Source organism: Elgaria multicarinata, chromosome 5, assembly GCF_023053635.1.
Source record: "Elgaria multicarinata webbii isolate HBS135686 ecotype San Diego chromosome 5, rElgMul1.1.pri, whole genome shotgun sequence".
NCBI classification, from domain to species: domain Eukaryota; kingdom Metazoa; phylum Chordata; class Lepidosauria; order Squamata; family Anguidae; genus Elgaria; species Elgaria multicarinata.
Window position 1 is genome coordinate 50520486 of NC_086175.1, and position 22446 is coordinate 50542931.

At 40.5% G+C, this 22446-nt stretch overlaps 1 protein-coding gene across 2 annotated transcripts in view; it reads right to left on the reverse strand.

Annotated features, from left to right (window-relative positions):
• PRKX (protein kinase cAMP-dependent X-linked catalytic subunit) overlaps positions 1 to 22446 on the reverse strand; it is a 75067-nt gene that overhangs the window by 32103 nt on the left and 20518 nt on the right. The window contains exons 1-2 of one of the 2 annotated variants that reach the window (XM_063127519.1): positions 12394 to 12450; positions 3672 to 3840 (exon numbers count right to left, since the gene is read on the reverse strand). In XM_063127519.1, the coding sequence (XP_062983589.1) occupies positions 3672 to 3840; positions 12394 to 12406 (182 nt within the window). In that variant the 5' untranslated portion in view covers positions 12407 to 12450. Of the gene's footprint in view, positions 1 to 3671; positions 3841 to 12393; positions 12451 to 22446 lie in introns of those variants that run through there. The other variant, XM_063127518.1, reaches the window with a different exon arrangement.

Consider the following 22446-nt stretch of genomic DNA (forward strand, 5'->3'; position numbering starts at 1 on the left):
CATTTTACTCTAGGAAAGAGCAAGCAAGTTTTTCATGCCAGAAAGCTACCCTGCTATCCACTCTTCTTCTCACCCATTCAATGAAGGCAGTAAGAAGAATGCCTGAATAGAGCTTCTGTTTGTCCTTAAGTTTATCTTATTTGCACCAGGCTCTGGTTGGTAGAACTTTGGAGTTCCAGACTGGGTTCACACAACACACTAACCCACTATCAGTGGTTGAGTATGGGTTGCTGTTAACTATGGGCTGCTTGTTGAACCATGGGTTAGCATGTGTCTAAACCCAGGACATTTTCTGCAGGGTGACTTGCTGACCATGCAGAGTGGCTTATTTTTCTGAAACAAGCCACCTTGAAAACTTATGGTTTGTTGTTGGATTGTTCAGTGTAGTTGGCAAACCACAGTGCATGGTTAACAAGCCACCCTGCGGAAAATGTTCTGGGTTCAGACAATACGCTAGCCCATGGTTAAACAACCCACACTCCATTAAATCTGAGTATGGTTAACTATTAAAAACAAAACAAAACAGAAAATCCTGTAAGTCTGAAGTTTACCCACGGTTGTCCTTTTACAGTGATGTCATTTCAGTGCCCAAATTCGCTTTTTTATTTTAAAACCTTTAATCTGCTCCACTGCTCCAGCTCTTACTTGTTTTATCTATGCTACATGCTGCTTTTGTATGTTTTACTACTAAACTCTTTTATGGAATATCTTTTAATTGCTTTTAATTTTTTTTTAGTATTTTTATTTTTCTACAATACTTAAACATACACCAATACAATTAAAGAAACAACATACTACATAAATGTTGAATAAATGTTGAATAACAATAATATAATATCTATATAACATAATCAAACATAACATATAAGTGCTCCCCCCACCTCGGGATCTCATTCCTGATTCCAAAATCTCATACTTTCTTCTGCTGGTGGCTTCCCACTTCCCTTAAAAAACACAAATATTAGGAACTGTTTCCTTCAAAATCATTTGTTTTAGCTATACCTCTTCTCAATTTAATATTACAAGTCAGTTTGTCATTAATAGCTAAATCCCAAACAATTGCTTTTAATATTAAGCCACCATCAACACATGTCATACAAATAATTAAATAACAAAAGAAATATATTTAAAACTTGTCAGCAGGAACACAAGACAGGGTGCAAAACAGCACCTTACAGAAGGTATGGTTAGAGTAAGTTAATTTTCTTAATTCTAAGGTGATATAATTATGAAATAATGCTAATAAAACAAAATATGATTCTTAGTAATGGCTTTAGTGAGTTCTGAATATTTGTTGTCTCTTTATTATTATTTTGTTGTATTGGTTTTATCTTATAAACCATCCTGTTACTGGACTCCCAACTCTCTTCACTCTGAGCCAGTGTGACCAAGGGCATGATTACACCTAAGGGTGTAGAGGGAGGGAAAGGGGAGGATCGGAGACTTAACTGCTTCTGCGATCCTCCCCTAGTGTCTTGACGGCCACGCGGTGCTGGAAGAAAAGAGGGACATCACAGCCGCCATTTTTTTTCCTACAGGAGGAGAAGAAGTGCGATTGTGCTCCTCTGCAAAAGTGAGTTAAAAAACAACTCCCGAAACCGCTCCCCACACCCTACCCCTGATGGGCACAGACTTAACCCCACACAGCTCTGTGCCCATTTTTAAGAGCCCCACTACTCACAGGGAGGGACAACCCTGGAGTAGCAGCCACACAGCCCATGCTCCTTGGGATAGTCTTGGGACCACAGAAAAATTGGGTTTTCTGCGGTTCATGATATCCCAGGGAAAGTCTCTGGTCGATCCAGGGATGACCCTGGAGTATAGGCATGGTGTAGACATGCTCTAAGAGTCAGGGATGAAGCGAGTTCTCTTTCAACCTCGGGGGGGGGGGAGCAGGACGGAGGTTACCCACCCTTGCAATAGCATAAAGCAACCACTGGATACAATTCTATAACTCTAGTGAATAACTCTTTCTTTTTGCAGAGCTTCTCTGCTATACTTTCTCTGTACAATTTCAGAATGATTTAACCTGTAATTCTTGAACAAGTTACCATGACAAACTGGTTGAGGAGAGTTCAAAAATATTACTTATACATGTATGAATGGTTTTTGTTTTTTTACTCTTAAAGGTGCCTCAAAGTGATTTAAAATTATATATATATATATATATATATATATATATATATATATATATATTCATTCTCCCAGGGTTTTCTCATTTTTTGTGCAAGTATTAATTTACTGAACAGGAAGTGCTGATTTTTTTTTACTGAACTTGCTTGTCTTTGTTCTCTTCCTCCATTTCAACTTATCAGGATGCAATCTTGTTATGTTGAAATTACTTTTGCAATATATACCCACCACCTCTCTCTCTCTCTCTTAACTTGTGAAATGCTGACATTTCCGGTGGTGTACATTACTCCACCCATTGCCACAAGATATTCAAAACAAGCAATAAAGAACATATAAGAACAGATAACATTCAGTTTCAAAGGGAATTGGAATATATGATCTTTCAACACACTATATTCACCAGCAAGTGCTATAATTAATCTTAATGCCCTTCAAGGAAGGATACCATATTATTTCTGTGGGGGAAAATATCCTAAACCCATTCTTCCCAATAAAGACCCTCTGCTGGATTGGAATCTCTGCCATGAATAAAAGGAGTTCTTCCATTCATGGAATGCTATCTCAGGATTCAAGCCTAACATCACGAGACAGACACAGAAAAAAAGGTGAGAGAGAAAAAAGAAAGTTGAAGAAAATGGAATCCAATGACATATTAATTATTCTGGCCCAGTTCAGACATAACCACCATTCAGATTTTTTTAAAAACTCTGAGTTGTTGTGAATGAGCCAGCATGCTAGTTCATGCTGCTTGGTTGTCCCCATTTTGCTCTTCCTTCATCCTCAACTGGCTAAACAACCCAGGGACGCTCCCTGGGTTCCAACTCTTGCTTGTTAGGGGAAAGACAAGCCGGAATTCTGAGTTAGACTGTCATGCTAAACTACCAAGGGATGGCACATCCCTGAGTTGTTCAGCCACTCCAGCTGGCAAGGGAAGCCAAGCAGGAACAATTGAGCAGTGAAAAATAGCACACTGGCTCATTCATGACAACCCATCATATTTTTTTATTTTTAAAGCCCAATCTGTGCTGTCGTTATGTGCAAACTGGGCCAATGAGACATCTTGACCAGATTTACACATCTCCAAATTGAATATAAATTTTTAAAAGATTGAAGGGCATGCTCGAATCATTGGAGCATGAGACTCATATTATTAATAATTTCCATCAATATGCCACTAGGAATGGCATAAACCACATATTTCATTCCTGTTATGGCTGGGGGTGGGGGGGAAATACACACATTTAAGTTGTGGAGCAGTTTGTGAACACCCATTAGGAAACAGACAAAGATGCACTTTGGAGTGAAAACGCACACAAAGACACAACTCTACATCATGTTGCACACAATCCAAAGAGCAGCTCTTCATATAGATTTTCTGTAACATTCCTTATGAGCCAATTTCTAACAAAAGAAAACAAAAAAGCAAATGTAACATTTGCCACCAAAAAAGACTTTGGATTAATCCAAACCGACATGAGACTGAATGAACGCCAGAATGAACATTATAACACAAAACCTGAAAGTGGGGAGATGCTTACAATCTGATCAGAAATGGATGATTCACTTCTTTCAAAACCGATTTCTCATTGTGCACATGCTGTTCTTGTTTTAGTCGAATGACATCTGGAATGCTCATTACTTTCAACGCGAAGTAGCACTTGGCCGATTTCTCTTTCACCAGATGAACCCGCCCAAATGTACCTGTCCCTAAAAATTAAAGAGAAGAATACATCAGTTGGAAAGAACATCTTGTAGTTGAGAGGTATAAGGAATGTAAAAGCAACAAATGAAAATCAAAGCAAAAATCCAATTGGTAGACATTATACATTCCTATATTGCTTGGGCCTTTCAAATATTAAATTACTTGGTGGCTATTATTATTATTATTATTATTATTATTATTATTATTTCTTAACCGCCTCTCCCTTTGGATTGAGGCGGGGAACAACATTAGTACAACAACACAGTATAAATCAGAATCATAAAATTAATTAAAATTAATTAACATCAGCTCTGCTTCCTCACTCACTCTTACATCTATCAAAGGAAGGGGATCTAAAGTGTTCTTCTCCAGTGAGGATAGTAACAAAGAGAGACTAGAGCGCTTCCTTTAGGGGCAACACAGCCCAGAAATGGTGGGAATTGCTGTCCTAATGCGTATAGAGGACACCAGGGGGATCTACACTACTGCTTTTAAAGTGCTTTAAAGCACTTTGAAAACGTTTTGAAAACTGTATATGCAGTGTGTCCTGGGCCCCAACAGTTGTCAAAACTGTTATAAAGCACTTTAAAGCAGTAGTGTAGATCTCCCCCAGGTTGGGGAACTGCTTTAGGTATTTGCTTTCCCTTCATTTGTTCATGGGAGTGTGCAGATGAGATAGATAATCAAGGCTGGCATCAGAAGTAGGAATGGTTGGGCACCTGCCAAAGGCCCACACCCCAGCAGGGGCCCACTGACAAGAACCCCCTGAACTTCTTCCTCTTCTTCACCACTGCAACCTGATAATTCATTTCCTCTCACTCTGGCCCACAAACAACAGTGGTGGTCAGAAGGAGTAGTAGTAGATGCCACTGCCTAACTTGCTCACTGGCCTGTCAAGTACGCAAATGATAGCAATAATGAGAAAGAAGAAGATAAGCCATAGTAGCTGGTGACAATGACAGTGAGAAGGTGGGTCCACTGAGAAAGGGGGGGCATTCAGGGTCCTCAAAACCATGGAGCTGACACTGTACATAATAATGGCTCTGCTAAAAACTTTCTTAACCATATTTCCATGGTGTGAAAATTAAGAAAATTCTTTGACAGTCTCTCTGCTCAGGTAATCATAAGTATTGACACATTTTGTATTAAATGGTGCTGCTGCAGCTGGTGACTTAGGGTCAAACTACATGTTGGGCCTGTTCAGAAGACACCTTAAACCCTGCTGGTTAAGGCTTTTGGTTAAGCAGCAGGGTTTAAGGTATCTTGTGCAATGTGTTTTGTTTAACCCTGCTCACTCACCAACCACAGTTGGACCATCTGCAGCAGGGTTAGTGGATCTAAACATGGCTTAAAGTATTGTGTGTGACAGCATGGCTTGTGGTTAGTGCTAACCCCAGAAAACCCCATTTTACTAACCACAGAGCCTGAAGTGACATTTGAACAGGCCCATTATGTTAATTAAGTAGCATGTAGCTGCATTTTCCTTTTACTCCACAGTAAGTGCTTGTGGCCCCAGTTTGGATCAGAACCACTGTGCACCAGCAGAGGAAGATTAAACCTTCTTCCTCATAGTTATTTCCTTCCTGAAATTCCCTCTTCACCATGGGGGTTTGGAGTGGGGAAAGCCTCCATTAGTGTGAAAGCAGCCTTTTTCTTTTTCGAACTGCCATGGTAGGGAATTTCTGGAAGTAATTGGTGTGGGTAGGGAGGTTTAATCCTCCCCTCCCACTGCATAGTGGACCCAATCCAAATCTATAGAGATTTACACTGGAGTAAAAAGAAATAAGGGCTCAGTTACATGCTATGTAATTACCATGGTAGCAAACTGTACCTGTTTTATATCCGGACTTAAACACGTTATAGTGTCTTGCCTACAAAGCAATCAAGGTTTAATACTGTTATGAAAGCATTTGGGAGTCCATATCATCAAGTGATGTTTGCTTATTCTGACAAGAGTAAGATTTGATTCATATAAACAGCAACAAAATGGCAGTATATAGTGAAACCATGGAGGAGCAAGCAGTTCATGTGAGCCAGTTCAACACGCAGTTCTGATGCAGTACTATAACAACTTTTCATGGATTTTAGTGATGCAAAGAGTCTTCACAGCCACACATGGAGCTGTTTCACTAACAGCTTGCTCTCCACCCCTGCAGTATAAGCAACCTCCATTCTTTTTGCATGAAAAATAAGCACCTAGATGGATCAGACAGAGGATAACAATCCTAGTATGAAATTTAATTCACAGGAAATTATGGTTGTTCTCTACACCTGCAGTGACCAACATAACACAGGAGAGGGGAAATTACATGCTTCTCTTGAACTTTACCACTTATAGTATGCACATCCATTTGTATTACCAGCTAGCAACTTTTACAGAACACTGGGTGATGATTTGCATGACTCACACCTTTAATGGGATGGATAGTAAGCACCTCTTCATTTGGCAGAATATTACAAAAGATGACTCTTTTTATAACAGGATTTTAATTATGCACAAATCTGTGAATGTAATTTTAAGATGTGAGCTTTGATCAGTCTTCCTTACTTCACAGTCCCATCAACATTTTGCAGCAATTTAAACCACAAAAATTAATGAGGGACCCAACAGAAAAGCATACACAATAGCTAACTGCAAGGTTTCCCACCCCCACCCCCAGCAATGCTAAAGGCATTTACAGTATTGTACAGTAATGTAAATCCCGCAATCCTCCCTCCGATAGCTGAGAGCTTAGCAACAAGTTACTATACCATTGTTGGCATTGTTAGGAAGTTTCCTGGCTTTATACTTTCTCCAATTCAAAGTATTACTTGTAGGATTTTTTAATATACAAAATAAGACCTTTAAATGCAAGATTTAAGCCAGTGATTATAATCATCTGAAGGATATCAAAACACAGTACTCTAAAATAAGGTAGCTCAAATTAACGAGGGCAGAAGCTGAAGGCAGAAGCTTTCCTGAGGCAGACATGGCAAGGTTAAAAAGGGCACATTCATCTTCCACTCCACCCAGACATTAATTCTTAAGAATACAGAATCATTAGTTAACCTTAGCTTTAATGCAAGTACAAAAAGGGCACATGTAAGCGAAACTGTACAAACAACACAGATAAGACCTGAATTCTAATGGCATTTTTATCCGTCTACAGAAAGCTCCACCCTGTAAATACACACTAAGAATCTGATAAAGGCTCTTCCAACTTAAAGATTAAACCAAAGCTCTGCAGCAGCCTTCCTCAGTTCAATGCCTCCTAGGTGTCTTGTGCCTTAGCTAGACCTAAGGATTATCCCAGGCAAATGGAGGGGTCGTCCCTGCCTGCTCCTGGTATCCCCTGTGTGTCATTTGGATGTACAGGGATGATCCCGGGATGATCCTGGGATATAGGTCTGGTCTAGCCATGGCCTTAGTTTCCAACTTCCATCATTCCCAAATATCAATGGCTATGCTGGCTGGGAATGATGAGAGTTGGAATCAAACACATCTGGCTACAGGTTGATCTTGAGATGAAGATTTCCCCACACACAACTCAAGGGGCCTGTTCAGAAGACACCTTAAACCACAGCTTTAACCACGGTGAAAAAGGCAAAAAGCCTTATTCACCATGGTTAAAGAAGTGGTTTAAGGTGTCTTCTGAAGAGAGTCAGTATCTTGTGTGATGTGTTTTGCTAAACCCTGCTCACCCATGAACCACAGTCAGACTGTCTATAGCAGGGTTAGTGGCTCTAACCCTGGCTTAAAATGTTGTGTGCGACAACACAGCTTGTGGTTAGTGCTAACCCTAGTTTTGCTAACCACAGAGCCTGAACAGGCCCACAGCTAGATTTGTTGCATGTATTCACTGGATTAAAATCTTTGACTCATTTCACAGCTATCCTTTTAACAAAAGGTTTGTTTGTTTTTTATAAACTACAATGCATGTATGATAAAAACAGTAGAAGCAAGTTAGCAAAGAAGAATAATGGTAGTTGCTTTAAACTATGCCCATTTCAGTGTATATACCTTTATGCAGGACTGCTAAAGAAGTATTTAACTCACTTATCAAAAAAAAAAAAAAAAGCCGAGCAAAGTCATAAAATACTCAAAAGCCTTCTAAAAGCAACCTAATTTGACAGCAGAGAGCTTCGGCTACTGGGCAGTATAAAATGTAATAAATAAATAAATCACAATTTGCTGGACCTACAGTGCATTGATTTAAACATAAAATGGTAAACACTGTTCAGAAAAGCCCTATTAACATATTCAACCATGTTATCTATCCACCCTGGGAAATTTAACATGTGATTAAATCCATGAACACTGTTGTCAGGTTGCATCAACATACCAGCAAACAACTTTGTTTTCATGGTGGGCTTGCAATTCAAGACTATCTTGGTGAACACGGTACCTTGGTAACTTAACTACAACAGTAATCTCTGTAAATCTTAGGCCTTAGCTAGACCTAAGGTTTATCCTGCCTGCTCCCGGGATCCCCTGTGTGTCATTTACATGAACAGGGATGACTCCGGGACGACCCCGGGATAAACCTTAGGTCTAGCTAAGGCTTTATAGATCACTTATAGTCACTTATAGATTAACACTGGAAGACTATTCAATTTTTTTCTGCTGGCAATTATGAATTTTTTAAAAAATAATAATAATAATATCAGAAACATCAACAAAGCAGTTGAAAATAGAGTTATAGGAGACATAAAATGGAAGCCCACAAATTTATTTCTAGAGGTGTTCATCAAGAATTAAGGAGCATTAGTGCAAGCTGCTTTCCCATGCGTAAATGAAAAGCAGTTTTCCCATATCTAACTGGAATAGTCATTATGGGACATCAAGATTTGGGATACCCTTAGGCAAGTCACCTTAACCAGCACCCTTGACTTGAAAAAGGCAGGACGCACAAACCAAGAAATGTCTCATATGGACTATAGTCTTCTCTGATACCCCTTACAAAGTGAGATCCCTTTTTATCGCCCTAGTAAATGTCAGATCTTACTCTCTCCATGATGGGGTAAGGGTGCTTCCAGATGGAGAACTCTTAGCACTAACTATTAATAGGCATTATGCAGCTATTCCATATTTTCTTAACCACTTTTTTCATGGTAAAAGAAAAGATGGTACAGGGGGGTGGAAAAACATGGAAGAATACATCATCTGGACACCCACTCATCTCCCAGGAATATTTAATGAATGTGGCTATGTGACTGCACAATAATGCCTCATCTGGAGTCACCTTGTTTGCGACAAGTCCCAGGGCATGGATTTTTGTATTTGGTACTAGTTTATATGTCATCTCTCAATGGAACTTTCCAAATGATGGTTACTGATAGACTTGGTCCAAGCAAAGCTATAATACCATGCCAACAAATAAAACTGGTATTGCTATTTATAATGCTCTAGAAACAACTTGACAGGTTATTCCAGTCATGTGGCACACATTTTGTTTCCAGTGCTCCAGGGAAAAATGGAGCCGCCCATAACCATGAAAGAATGCACAACCTTCCCAAGCAGCTTTCTGCTCAACATGAGAGACCAAACAAGGTCATGGTCTTGAAAACAAACCTATCACTGCTATAATGACTACAGAGAAATGTCTGAGCCAATATTAACACAGAAAGACATATAACAAGCAAGGCCATGTGTACAGAATTCAGTTTTATCTAATTTATTATTTATTTATTTACAATATTTATATACCACTCCCCATTCAAAATTTTGAAGTGGTGTACAAGATAAAATAAAATTAAAACAGAATAAACACTTTAAAATAGGTTTTTAAAGAAGCAAAATGTACAGTGAACCATGGCTGGTCATCAAGGAAAGGCTTCCTGGAATAATGACATTTTCAGGAGGCGCTGAAAGGAATACAAAGTTGGTGCCAGCCTGACCTCCAGAGGCAGGGAATTCCATAGGAGAGGGGCCACCACCCTGAAGGCTCTTCCCTTGGTGGACTCCAGTCGGAGGATGGGTCTAGGTGGAACCACCAGGAGCATGCCCTTGGATGACCTCATTGACCAGGCAGGTTGGTAGGGGAGAAGGCGCTCTTTGAGGTATCCTGGTTCCAAGTTGTTTAGGGCTTTTTACACAAGTACCTTAAACCTGGCCCGGTAGCGAATAGGCAGCCAGTGTAGTTCCCTCAGCAGAGGAGTTACATGCTGGAAAGGGGCAGCTCCAGACAACAGCCGAGCTGCAGCATTCTGCACTAGCTCCAGCTTCCGGAGCAGCTTTAAAGGAAGCCCCACATACAGTGCATTGCAGTAATCCAATCTTGAGGTTACCAATGCCTGTACCACCGTGGTCAAGAGAGGCTGTAGTTGGCGAACCAGGCAAATCTGGTAAAAGGCACTCTGAGTCGCCGTGGCCATTTGAGCCTCCAGTAACAGAGATGGATCTAAGAATACTCCCAAACTATGAACCTGATCTTTAAGAGGGAGTGCAACCCCATCCAGAACAGGCAATGAGCCTATCTCCCGGACTTGGGAACCGCTCACCCACAGGGCTTCCGACTTGCCAGGATTCAGTTTCAGTTTATTGGCCCTCATCCAGCCCATTACTGAATCCTGGCATCGGTCCAGGACCAGTCCAGGATATTGAGGAATTCAGCTAATTACACTCAAACCTATTTTTCTTTGAGGAAAATGCATGCAAAGAGTTATTAAATATGCCAAAGGCAAAGTTGCCATTATAACGACAAAGAGGCAGACAACAATGGTCACTCAAACACCTTTCAGAACTTGTCCTCTTAATTATATGCTTGGTGAATGCCTCAGGCATGAAACTCATATTTATGTTTACGGAAGCTACTGCACTGAAGATCTTTAAACATACTGCAACAATTAAAGATGAGTGGACAGCGTTGGTACTCACAGGAACGTGTAAGACAACAATGCAGTAAGCTTTTAGTATGGCTACTCTTCTCCACCCTGCCTTCACCCAACACTCCAAGTTCTACTTACCAAAGGGATCTTTGGTGAGTAGAACGCCGCCCTGAGATCCTGGTGATATAGGTGAATACAAACGTTTTAAATGAATGAATGAATGAATGAATCTTTTGCATAACACATTTCTGCGTGTATGCAGCCAGTTTGTATAAATACCTCTTTATTTATATCAAAGTGTTTATATCAAATGGGAAAAACAGTATATCTATAGGATGGCTTATTGTGAAAGTTTCATTTGTGTTGTCATTGTTTTTTAACCCAAGGGCTTCAAGAAATCTCCTAGCCTGTTCCTAAGGCCTTTACCAGTCCCAAAATACATACTAGCCCGAAAAGGCAAGAATAAGCCCTGTCTCTTTGTCTTTCTGCTGAGGAAGCTTGGACTGATTATTAAAGGTTCTTAAATAATAAAACAAAAACAAAAAAACCAACCCTGTCCAATGTGGTCATACAAGTAAGGACTTGCAAGATATCTGGCTCAATGATAATGAGCCTATCTCCCGGGAGCATATGTTCCACACAGCAGTTACCTGAGCCCTGGTCTGTCACCTCATGTATAAATACAGTGGTTGAATGATTAAAAAATGTGGGGTTTGATGCCAGTACAGGCAGTACTCTGCCCACATGTGGAGAAGTATTCACTTTCACAATGAGAATAAAAAAGTGAGCAGCTCAGTGATGTGAGATAGGAAAAATTCCCTGAATTTTTTTCAGTGCTTTATTTTTTCACAGAAAACATTCCATTTCATAAGTTCACTAGCAGCAGTGAATGGATGTCAATTACAAATACAATATTGGGAAAACTTGGCAATTTCAAGATTTTAATTAATGTCTTTCAGGTGAATATGTGAAAGAATACTTAGACATCATTGAAACAAAAAGATGTCTCAGTGTAAAACAGAACCAATAAGTAGTGACAGTGAAACTAAAGGTGCCCCAACAACCTCAGTGGAAAGAGTTGAACTCTGTTGAAATAAATGAGTTGTTGCTAAAATTTAATAGTGTGTCAAAAGTTTTCAGTACTATTGTCATCATCCCCCCCCCAAATGTAAACAATGTAAGGGAAGTACATTGTTTTTACAGTTCTACAAGTATTACAATAAAAAACTACATAATATATCATTTAAATCACATTAAGTGTGCTTTAATTTTGTTCTTCAAACATATAATTGCACTGTACTGGGACACGAATTAAAAATTAATGTGGAGTACATTTTAAAGTGTTCTTATTTACTAAATACAAGTAAAATAAATATGCTAATTTAGATCACTCTCTAAGGCAGCCTTCCCCAACCTGATGCCCTCCAGATGTTTTCAACTCCAACTCCAAGCATTGCCAACTATTGGCCATGTAGGCTGGAGTTGAGGGGTGTTGAAGTACAAAACATCTGGAAGGCACCAAATTAGGGAAAGCTGCTCTAGGGAACCAGAAAATGTTCTGATGCAAATTATTCTATGCAAATTAGCCTAATGTATATTGGGGGGGAAATCCAATTCAAAGTTTCCCAGAAATCCCACATCACTAGAAGTGCCCCTAGATCATACAGAGTCAACAATAAATGTTGGGCATGTGCAGGTTTAGTTTAGAAGGACAGCCATAACTCCCTTCCATTCAGGCAACATCAGCTTACGCTGACTTTGCATCACCTCCCAAAGACCTCACAATCTCCCATTCAGATATAGAAGATATAACCCAAGAACTTTTAAACAAGGGGAGCTTCCCTTCATTTTTTTCTGAGTGGGGCTGGATTTGTTTCCCATCCTATCGTAAGGACAGATTACAACCTAGTCTTCTCCAATTTTAAACTCACAAAGCCTTGCAAGGTGCATTAGGCAAAGACCCATCCTAGACCCATCCAAGCTTCAGGGCCCAAAGGAATTTGAACTTGGGTCTCCCATATCTAAAGTTAATTACAGTGCTACACTGCTATACTGAGAGGCAGGATCAAACAAAGGCCTTAGCTAAACCTAAGGATTATCCCAGGCAAATGGAGGGGTCGACTCATCCCTGCCTGCTACTGGGATCCCCTGTGTGTCATTTGGATGCACAGAGATGATCTCGGGACAATCCTGGGATATAGGCCTGGTCTAGCCATGGCCAAAGTTTCACATTCCTAGATGTTTGTTTAACTAAGCATCCAGGATTATCTACTTCCTCTCAATTTCCAAAGACCAGGAAAAGAATAATGGGTCTTATTGCTGGGCATAGTGTAGAATCAGCTAAGTCGGGGTTTGTAAATGCCGTCAAATCAAAGCTTTCAAAATATGTAATTCTGATGTGATGGTTGTATGTGAAAACCCTGGAGAAAACAGCACCTTAGTTTGGGAAGTGGGTACTATTAACCCCATTGGACATTTTCCACAGTAAATAAATGGACAGAAAATTTGCTAAATTTGCTAAACTTTGAAGCCAGGTGAACTCATTTGAATAGAAGGCAAAATCTTACATTATAATAGTCATTTTTAATGCAAGAATATCTGACCTAATAATCTTAACTGGGTCCTTTAAAAGAAGCAAACAGAAATCTTGGCAGGTACAAAGGTTTTTCATTACTCTTGGAGTGCAATAAAAAGCCACTTTGTATTATATTGGAACAATGTCCCGCTTTGCCCTTTTATATAGAAGCTTATCTATAGAAAAGCTTAAAATATTACACAAATTTATCTTCATTTTAAATCAAGCACTAGCACAGGAACTAAATTCTGTCACAAACAATAACTTTAACTCAACACTTAATGAGGAACTACTGGCATTTCAAGTTGCTTTGCAAACTGCTGAATGTTGACAGTCCTTATACATTTCGATGATATCTAACCATTTAATTACGTACTTGAAACCTTCTCCCTTCATTGTTCAAACACTTCAGATACATGAATAGCAAGCACTGTTTACATTTCAACGTTCAGAATTAGCTTGTTACGATGTATTCAGTCTTTATATACAGAACTTGCAGTTTATATGAGTAAAGATATGACAAAAAAACGAATAGACCCACAATTTGGCTGAAAGTAGAAATTAGAAAGCAAAGTGTCACAAACATAATATAATCAATACTTGATGTAAAACTATCAAGTGGTTCAAGGTTATTTAGATACTAAAACACCTTTGAAAAACATGGAGAATATTTATATTGATATGAACTGAAATAAACATGAAGTACCTCTGAAAAAGACACTTTAGTTGAACAAGTGTAACTGATGCCTTTTCTTAACAAAATTGAAACTTTGTCATAGCAGATTTGCATTAGATTAACATTCAGTTTTTCTACTTCAGTTCAAGTGTGCTTAATCAATGAGAACCTCTGGTAAGTGTATTATGACAAAAATCAAGGGAACACTTAAAAACAAACTACTGTCTAGTCTACTAGTTTCAGGGTCCTTTGGAAGGAGATGGCACTAAGTTGTTTGCAACTGATTTAGTTTTACTATTTTCTTTGGAAAATATGAAACACTGTCGTTTCCTAGACTACAAATCAGATTTTTGCTAACTGGACTGCCCCGAAGGCCAAACTACATGTGACTGGGGGAGATCTGTGATTGGATCTGTTTTTTATATTTGTAGTTGGGGGATAGCATTGTGGCAGCCTACACAGAACCACTCCTGTAACACCATATGTAGCCCCAAATTTTGCAACCCCCACTGATATTACCAAAATGGCCAGTGAAAGGCAGTGAATGGAGGACAGTTTTGTTCAGCTTTTCATTGAAGAGAAAGGAAATTGTCTGAACACAAGAGGCTTCTGCATGGAACAGGAACACAAATTCTACAAATTTAAGAAATAGTGTTTTGTGGCCTTCACTGAGTGCATCTGCTATACTCATTAGAATACAGATACAACCACATGTTCAAATGTGATCACATAGTCCACTCACACTCTAGCATGAGTGTAACTATGTTGCTATCAAGTTCGAGGGCAATGGGATTGGTGGGAGCTTCAGGACAAATAAAAGGAAATACTTCTTCACACAGGGCAGAGTTAAACTATGGAATTCACTACCACAGATGTAGTGATAGCCACCAATTTGGGTAGCTTTAAAAGGAGAGTGGAGAAATTCATGGATGAGAAGGCTATCAATGGCTATGCGCTACCTCCATTGTCAGAGGCAGTTGCCTATGTACACCAGTTGCTGGGGAACATTGGTAGGAGGGTTTCATGATTAAGTCAAGACCACTTCCATGTTATGGGTTTTCAGACACACAACAGCATGCAGAACGTAACCTGTCTGACTAAAGTCACATCATGGACAATGGTCCTTGCACAACCTTGCAAAACATTTTCTGTTAATCAAAGTTCCTTTTGCAGATGACAGGAGAACAAAATGTCATACACTAATACCTGGGATTAAAAGAAGTTACAACTTTATTGAAAGAACATGGCATACAGCATTATCAACTACCCCCTCCAGAAGAGCACCTCAGGGAGAATGGTATAGATAGCCAGCTGAAATGTTCCACTGTGTTACAGAAGAATTCGACATGCTTGTTCTCTGGCACATGTATTGTGCATTATGCACTTAATTGGCATTACCTTGATACCTTGATTCAGGAATCTATTTTGTTCTGGAAGGCACTGGAAGGAATGCTGCTAAGGCTGTGAAACTACCACAGGGAGAAAGGAGCCATAGAATGTACACGCTTCCTCCTTGATTAAATTAAAGGAGATTGTTTCCTGAGTCTGGAGAAAACATGCAATAACTGCAGTGCCACTTACCCAGCTGACTAACACTGAAGGGTATCTTTGAATTAACCAATCTAAAGGCCTGGTGGAAAAAATGTTCCAGGCCTGAAGCATTCCACCTCCCTGCCAGGTCAAGCCCTATCCTTAATGGCATCCTTTTGTTTTAAATATTGGTCTATCCTACTCTGTATAGCAAGCTAGATGAAATATTAATCAAGAGGAAGGGAACCTCCCTGAGCTTTCTATTCATTCTGCAAACCCAAACTATTGTACCCTATGCTTTAATTCATCATAAGTCCAACTTGTGGGCCATCAAGCGTTTTGTTTCCTATTCTGCAACCCCTACAGTTGCTTTGGATTCAGGCTCTTAGTGTTCCTACTTGTGCTTGTCTCGCATTGGTGTGGTTCAGCTCTGAAAATAAACTCAGGGTGTCCAATTGACTTTTAATATTTTCCTTATAATTCTTTCCTAACACGATTCTCCACTTTGCTCTGCTGCACATCCTACATTTCCAGACAAATGTCAGATGTGCTTACATGTCACAAATCCTACCCTGTGGGGGAACAGACACTCATTTGCTATTCCCTACCCCACAGGGCATTAGCCATAAGATAAAACAAGGTATTTCAGACAAAGCAAAGCTGCCTCTAGAAAACTAGAAAGCATGCTGAGCCAGCGTGTCAGATGACCAACAGGTTAGAAAAACATTCCATTCTCCTTCAGATTTTTTTTTTTTTTTTGATCTTATCAATTCTCTACTTCAAGTAAGTCACCAGGCGCCTCTGGACATAGTTTATTCTCCACGCCAGCCTTTTCTAGAATTCATTGTCTTTGCTACCCATTTGCTTACACAGTCCATTTATCTGGCTTCAATATTGTTAGAATTTTAATTAGAACTGAACTCTCAAGCATCATGTATAGCTGCCATATTGTTCATCAGATTTTATTTACATTTGATATCCTGATTTATGACCACTCTTCATTTCTTGGGACCAGAACATAATCACTTGTCCCACTGCTATAATCTCCAACGACAATTATATTTCTTGCCTGGACTACAGACCTGATGCTATAGAAATTTCCATCCCTAGAAGTCACAAGTTCAAAGTTAGTGAAATAGTGACAAGTTGAATGCCATCTGATTGTACCTTAATACCTGATTTCACAACAGCTGAGATGTGGAAAATGGCTCTCAGGACAAATAAACTCTGATTCTCCCTGAAGAGACAAGTGGATATGAAAACAGGATATCAAACATTAGCAAAACATGACATGAGATATGACAAGCATGTGTGACGCTTGGGCTTAGTTCTAATTACAATTCCTGGAAGAATAATGTCAACACAAAGCATTCTTACTGCATTATTTTTTAATCACTGAAATTTGCTCATCATGTCACACACCCATTCATACAACGTGAGTCCTCCATCTATTTGAATGATATTGCTATTGGCAATATGGTGGTGAATTGTTTTTAGTATTGCTTTTATTCTGTCAAAGCCAAAGAAGAAGAAAATTAGCCATTAAAACAACCGATCAGTCCAAAGTTTTACAAAACAGAATCACCTGAAATGCACTGAAAAATATTTACTTCTACACAGTGTTCTCCAGGAGTTCAAAAATATGCTTGCCAATTCACTAGAAGTACCCATAAATTTGTTTCTAGAAACTCATCACTATAAGTAATTACTTTTTTATAAAAAGCCACGGGCTTTGCTAGACCTACTGTACCTGTGTATCCGGGTGTGTAGAGGGGCCAGCTCGTGCTGCAGCTAGAGTGAGCTGTCGGTCCTAGCTAGATGTCAGACGCGACGGAGTTAAGGAAGCCCCGTTGCATCCGCCATTTTTTAAAAATGTTTTAAAGGGACTGCAGCAGGAGCACTCAGGTAAGTGGTTTTGTTTTTTAAAAGGTTTCCCCGCTTCTCCTGCCCCCAATCTCCCTCCCCCCTGGCCGCGATCTCCCCACCCTGGCTCCACTCTTCCCCCCATCTCTCCCACTGGGTCCGCAATTTCCTTCCCTGGCCCCGATCTCCCTCCCCCCCCCGGCCCGATGGGTGCGCGGCTTCTCCCGGCTACTCACGTGTAAGCGGCGTAGCCAGGAAAAGCTGCGGAAATGGCTAGACCTTCCGTGGCCCCGGCCTCAGAAAAACCGGGCCAAAAGTGGTGCTGGTTACCCCGGTGCCAGGGAGGTTTGAGCCCTGCCTGAGCCCGGGATCCCCTGTGCATCATCTGGATGCACAGCAGGGAGCCCGGGCCTTGCACTGGGCTAAACCCTTGTCTAGCAAGGCCCTACCAGAGGGATAAACTACCTCTTTCAAACAGGCATCAGACTGCATCATGGGCTAAGACAGCAAATCAATGTCATGGGTGGAAGGGTGAGGTTTATACAATCACACATCCCACCCACTCTTCTTTTCATGAAAAATCCATTTGTTGAGCAGCAGGTATAAAACGGGTGCACCTATTTTGCCTCTGTGGAACAGGAAGCGAGGAAGCTAAGCCTCTCCACTTATTCAAAACAACGGTTGGCTACCAAGCCCAATCAACATTTGTAGAACCTGGCTTCTCACTAGTTTTCCACATTGCCATAGTGTATTATTCTACTTTGTAATATACTTATCCAACATATTGAACAAAACTAAATAGCAGATAGATACAATCTTCTGGCTGCTTATAGATCTCAAAAATGTTTAGAAACATACTCCTTGGATTAGAATGAAAAAAAAAATACAATTTTTAACCAAAAACAGCAACACTGAGCAGGACTCTTTAAATTTAACTTTTTGTTGTAATGAGCCTTGTAGTTAAATACAAACCCCTCACTGTTTTGTATTATAGGGCAACATAAACAATAAACTAGCAGTGTATTTGCCTTGGAAGGAATCATTTCTTTTTCAGGATAGTCTGACTACAAGATTGCCACAGTCCAACTGGCCTTTCTTCCTCTACATTTTTTTAGAACTTTAGAACTCAGTAGGGGTTCCGCAAGGCTCGGTGCTTGGCCCGCTGCTGTTTTCTCTATACATGCTGCCCTTGGGTAAATTTATTCAATCTCATGGCCTCCAATATCACCTGTATGCCGATGACACACAACTATATCTCTCATCTCCGGAATTTTCTCCTGATGTCCACGATCGTATCTCGGCATGTCTTTCAGATATCTCAGCCTGGCTGCTTCATCGCCATTTGAAACTCAATATGGCAAAAACTGAACTGCTTGTTTTTCCTCCTAAACCTTCTCCTCACCTCTCATTCTCTCTTACTGTCAACGATGTCACGCTTACTCCGGTCAAGGAAGCTTGTAGTCTTGGCTTTATATTTGATTCCTCGCTCTCCTTTATTCCTCATATCGAGGCAGTAGCTAAATCTTGTCGTTTCTTCCTGTATAATATTGCCAGGATTCGACCATTTTTGTCTGTCTCTTCTGCCAAGACTCTCGTTCACGCACTGGTTATCTCTCGGTTGGACTACTGCAACCTCCTTCTCTCTGGCCTCCCCTCATCTCACATCAGTCCGCTGGTCTCTGTCCACCACTCTGCCGCTAAGATCATCTTCCTGGCCCGCCGCTCTGACCATGTCACTCCGCTTCTGAAATCTCTTCATTGGCTTCCAATTCACTCCAGAATCCAATATAAACTTCTCCTGTTGACCTTCAAAGCTTTTCACGGTCTAGCTCCTGCCTATCTCTCCTCTCTCATCTCACACTATTGCCCCGCTCGTGCTCTTCGCTCCTCTGATGCCATGCTTCTCGCCTGCCCAAGGACCTCCACTTCCCTTACTTGGCTTCGTCCTTTTTCCTCTGCTGCCCCTCATGCCTGGAACGCTCTTCCAGAACACTTGAGAACTACCAACTCAATCACAGCTTTTAAAACTCAGCTAAAAACTTTTCTTTTCCCTATAGCTTTTAAACTTTGAGTTTGTTCTGACTCTATACTGTTAGCTTCACCCTACCCGGTGCCTGTTTACACTTCCCTGTGCCTGTTTGCATTCTCTTTCCCTCCTTATTGTTTACTACAACTTTATTAGATTGTAAGCCTATGCGGCAGGGTCTTGCTATTTACTGTGTGGTCTGTGCAGCACCATGTACATCGATGGTGCTATATAAATAAATAATAATAATAATAATAATAATAATAATAATAAAACAACATTTACATGCAATGTTTTCCTGATTACAAGTCCCTATAATTTGTAGACAGAACCTAACCCTAGAGTCCTAGTCTTTACAAATAAGTAATTCTGACCTAGGCAGAGAAGTCATCATTTTCCAATGATATCTGGTTGCACAGATAGAATTATTTTGCTTTTGCCATGAAAATATGTGCTCAAGCACATACTTAGCAAAGGTATTATCCACTTCATCCAAGGTAATTAAAAAAAGAAACATAGCTGAGAGATAACACCCTACATTCTAATACAATCACCCCAACATTTTCTTGGAGATGTTACACAATACAGGAAAAAGGATAGAACCCAGGGCAAGAAGTGGAACAGCAAGTCTCTAGGATCTTCTGCAACCTGCCCACCAAGGTGGAGAGATACCATAGCTCGGCAGTAGAGCACATGCTTTGCAGGCTTAAGGTTCCAAATTCAATCCCTGGGATCTCCAGGTAGTGGGGCTTGAAAAGTATCCTGTCCAATACCTGGAAGAGCTGCTGCCAGTCAGTGTCAAAAACACTGACTTAGATGGGCCAATGGTCTGACTCAGTACAAGGCATCCTATAGCAGGACCACATTAGGTTAGTCCACCAACTCTGAAATCAGCCAGTTTGTGTTTATGCTCATGTCCAGACAACATGATAGTCAACAGTGGGGCAATAATCAACTCGACAGTGGTCCCCACACAACATGACAATAGTCAACCATGGTGTGGATTGACTATTAGCCCATGGTGAGTTGATTCAATCATCTCCCGCCCTCTCTCTCCCCCCTCAGTCCTCCTACTAGTATCCCATCAGCCATTGCTGCCAAAAAAAAATCCTGCTGGCTGGACTAGAGCAGCAGTTGCCGCTTTGACCACCCTTGCCTTGCAACTCAGTGGCTGACAAAGTAACCAACACTGGCAATGAAATAACCAACACTGCCCGCCACACAACACAATAACCAACAGTGGTTCAAATAGCCAACTCTGCACAGCGTTGGTTCTTTGCATGGATTATTTCAGCCAAATAACCAACTGTTGGTTTAAAAAGGCACTCCACACAACTCTAACCCACAGTGGGTTAAATAACCAACTGTTGAATATTTAAGCCACTGTTGGTTATCGTGATGTCTGAACCCAGTTTCTCTCTTTTGCACACATACACTGCAATGTGAATATCACCAGAACTGGATCAAAGCCCTGTGTGAAAGCATCCTAAGTATTTCAGAGGTATGCTATAAATCCAAACTAACTCATCTAGCTCACACCCCAAATTTGTTATATTTGAGATGCAATTTTTGTTAAGTTATTTTGTATTGTTTTTATATTATTAGAATTTGCTTCATATAATTAAAAATGGGCATTTTTTAATAAGACGTCTTTCCAGTTCTGAATTATCTGAGAAGCATTTTCCTTTATATTACAGGGAAAGCTCATCAAGCAATCACATGTTCTTCAAAGTAAACTTAATTCCCAATGAGTCATCTCCCTGCTCTTTACATTTAAGTAAATGGCTTACAAAAACATGGAACAGCAGCATATGAACCAATATCCTAGCAATCTGTTTGGATATTAAACCCCCAAACACAAATATAGAAGTGCCATTTTATTTCTCTACAAGGACTTCTTCACAAACTATAATGCAATGGTGGTGTAGTGGTACTGAAAGCTATCTAGCCATTGGCCAAAGTGATGTGATGTCATAAAATGCTCATACAGTGCCAAGGTCATAAAACTCTGAACAGATTTATCAAATGTTACAACTTGTGGAAGGGAAGTTCAAGATTAGTGTGTAGTCCTGATTCTGTAACAATAGCAGAAGAGTCATAAAATTTAATTGGTGGTGGAGGGACACAGCCTTACTGCAGAGATAATTGTGTTTAACCACTCCTCTTTTGCCCCCGTTACTTAAACAAATGCAAGATGTGATCTGGAGAGGTAAAACAGAGCAGTCTTTCTTACGTTCAGCATTTTTACCCATTTAAAAGAACTACATGAATGCTTACATATGATTCAGTAGAGAAGCATTCACCATGGTGCCGGGGGGTGGGGGAGGAATAAATCCTTTTAAATGCCAAAAATAGTATGGTCATTGGGAGAAGAGATGACTGCATTCAGATGTCACTTTAAGCCATGATGTGTTTAGAAGTCATGTTGGGTTAATAGGTTATCCCTCCCACCATTACACAAATAATCTATTGTGCATAGTTTAATAAGCTACTGTACATAATCTGAGTCATCCCCCTACCTCCTGTCCTGTTGCAATCCTCCTGCCCCAGCAGTGGTGCAGTTCACCCATTGATAACTTCACAGCAGCCTGTTTTAACCTTCCACAATATCCCAATGAGAGGGAAGAGGTGTGGGGTAAAATACCGGGGCTTAATTCAGTACTTTTAGCATCACCCCAACAAGGGGATGGTGACTTAAAGTTCTAGAGGTTTGCAAGATTGGGACAAAACATTATACACAGCCTCCCCTAGTCAGGAGGCATCCGATGCACCATCAAAAGCCTGCATGATTACACACAAAGGAGCGAAACCCTGGGTACACCAAAAAGAGGACAGCACAAATAAACCTTTGGAAGTTTGCAGGATAGGAACCAAACTTCATACACAGCATCCCCATGGCTTATTTAACTCATCATGGGTTATCATTAGGGGTGTGCACGGACCCCCCCAATCTGCTTCGTGGCCCGATCTGGAAAATCTGGATCAGGCCTGATCCTCTTTGTGCCGCTCCGCCCGTCTCCCGCTCCGCTCCGCAGAGCGAGATCCGGCTTTGCCGCTGTCACTGTATCGACGGCGGCAGCGCTGGCGGCACCAGAGAAATCACCCACCCACCCCGCCCCCTTACCTTCCTCCGT